At 60.7% G+C, this 2,278-nt stretch overlaps 2 protein-coding genes across 2 annotated transcripts in view; one reads left to right on the top strand and one right to left on the bottom strand.

The window, feature by feature from the left end:
• PDZD7 (PDZ domain containing 7) overlaps positions 1-1,007 on the top strand; it is a 7,033-nt gene extending 6,026 nt beyond the window's left edge. Inside the window, exons 14-16 of the mRNA XM_010000158.1 lie at positions 30-296; positions 606-706; positions 858-1,007. Of these exons, the coding sequence (XP_009998460.1) occupies positions 30-296; positions 606-706; positions 858-1,007 (518 nt within the window). The remainder of the gene's footprint in view (positions 1-29; positions 297-605; positions 707-857) is intronic.
• Positions 1,008-2,145: 1,138 nt separating this feature from the next.
• The window catches only part of LZTS2 (leucine zipper, putative tumor suppressor 2), a 2,608-nt gene continuing 2,475 nt past the window's right edge, over positions 2,146-2,278 (bottom strand). Inside the window, exon 5 of the mRNA XM_010000159.1 lies at positions 2,146-2,226. Coding sequence (XP_009998461.1) covers positions 2,146-2,226 — 81 coding nt within the window. The remainder of the gene's footprint in view (positions 2,227-2,278) is intronic.

Consider the following 2,278-nt stretch of genomic DNA (forward strand, 5'->3'; position numbering starts at 1 on the left):
CCCCCGGCCCCCCAACTGGCTGCTGGCAGAGCCCACCATGGGTGAGGGGCACGGGCAGTCACACAGCCCCTGGCCCACCCGGCGCAAGGAGCATGCCGGGACAGTGCCCAGTGGAGGGGCTGAGGTGCTGGGGAAGACCCGGCGGGCACGGCCCACCCTTGCACCTCTCTTCGGGGGACCAGGGGGTGAGGCAGGGGCAGCCACCAATGGCCCTGAAGAGGCTGGCAGGGAGGAGGAGGAGGAAGAGGAGTATCAGCTGCTCACCGTCACCCTCTCCAAGCTGAAGCACTCGTTGGGTGGGTAGCACATGGGTGGCATCCCAGGGTTGGTGTTGGGATGGGGTGAGGACCCTTCTAACACTAGCATCACTGAGATGAGTTGCACCCTCTTGCAAGGGGCACTCCATTTAAGGGGCAGGGTGCAAAAACCACTGCCACTTCTCCAAAAGTAGAAGGGGAGAAGAGAAGCACCTCATTCCTCATCCGTGTAGGACCTACCAAATCAGGGTGGGATGGAGGCATAGCTGTTCAGGGGAGGAGGTTACATGCACAGGGGGTAGGGGTCCCAGCTTACCTGGGTGTGAGGGTCTTGTGGCTCCCTCACAGGTATCAGCATCTCTGGCGGCATCGAGTCAAGGGCACAGCCAGTGGTGAAGATTGAGAAGATCTTTCCTGGGGGAGCTGCCTTCCTCAGCGGCATCCTTAAGGTACGGAGGAACCTCAGGGAGATGTAGCACACCGCGGGGGGTGGGCAAGCATCCAGGCATCCCATCCCAAGATGCAGCTGGGTGCTGGCAGCCCACCAGCACCCCAAAAGTGGCTGTGCTTCACCCTGCTGCCTTCCCTTGCTGGTGCCAGGCTGGGCAGGAGCTGGTGTCTGTGGACGGGGAGAGCCTGCAGAACGTCACCCACCAGCGGGCTGTGGACATCATCCGCCAGGCCTACCGCAACAAAGCCAGGGAGCCCATGGAGCTGGTGGTGCGGGTGCCTGTAGCTCCCTCGGAGTGATGCTGCACCCCTCTTTTTGAGAAGCCATCCCATGCTCTAGAGGAGATGGATGGCTTAGTCCTGAACCAAGCTGTGGCCAGTCTCAGCACAGCCAGAGGTTGCAGAGAGCCAGACCTGCCCCACAGGCGCAGAGATGCAGCACACAGTGGGACCTGATCAGGGGGGCACCACTGGCAACATGGGAGGACAGGTGGCCCCTGACCCCGCTATGGACACACAGACACAGCCCTGAAAAAAACACATCTGGAGCTTGTTTTTAATCAGTGTTTCCAGGTGGTAAACAGGCAAGCCGGGCTCTGGGAACCGAAATAAAGTACAAAAATTCCCCCATAGAGCTGGGGGCAACCAAGCCAGAGCTGGGCACAGTCAGGCTTTTCCTTTGGTTTGACTCCCCTGCATGCCCAGCTGGGCTCCCAGAACAGTGCCCCTCTCCCCTCACAGGCTGGGCATCACAGGGGCATGAGCCAGGCTTTTATTTTTTTGGAGGGAAACAGGGATACTGGGGGCAAGGGTGTGGGAAAGGCACTGAGGGCATTCTGCCCCATGGCAGGGGTGAAGTGGGCACAGACAGGTGGGGTGTGAGCTGGGAGAGGGTGATATGTTTTGGTAGGTCCTATAAAAATAGATTTAAAATGGCACAGAAATTAATCCCCCAACATACACACAAGGGGCAGGGGGGAGGATGGCATGGGCAGGGACAGGGCACACACAGTCACCTCTGGAAGTAGGGAAGTGGCTCGATAACAGTGCCAGCAGGGATGAGAGGGAGGGGGACAAGCCAGCCCTCCCCCTGCCCAAGGTGACCCTGGCTGAAGTCAGCACTGCTAATCCCCTGAGCGCTAAGAGGATCAGCAGTAACCAGCTCTGGGCAGCCTTGAGGCTGGGAGTCAGCACCTACCTGGCCCCATGTCTCACGGGCACCCCCCTGCTGTGGTGGGTGCTGATGCACCCTCATCCAAACACCTCTTCAGGGGTGAGGGGGCAGTGCCTGCAGTCCCTTCTGCCCTCTCCTGCTGCCAGTGGCCTCGGCAGAGCCAGGAGGCAGAGCGGGGATCCCCTGCAGCCCCACTGCTTCCAAAATCCCAAGGGCTGGAGGCTCCCTTTGCCCTCCAAGCGTGGGGAGAGGGACGGCAGCATCTCAGATCTCGGTGGCCGTGATCTCTTCAAAGGGCAGGTTGGGACCAGGGGGTTCACAGATCTCCGATGGGGGGTCCTCACCCTGCAGCCGGAGCTGCTGGAGCTGCTGTTCCAGCCGGCGGGTGCGGGCGGAC

Source organism: Chaetura pelagica, unplaced genomic scaffold, assembly GCF_000747805.2.
Source record: "Chaetura pelagica isolate M959 unplaced genomic scaffold, ChaPel_1.0 scaffold436, whole genome shotgun sequence".
NCBI lineage: Eukaryota > Metazoa > Chordata > Aves > Apodiformes > Apodidae > Chaetura > Chaetura pelagica.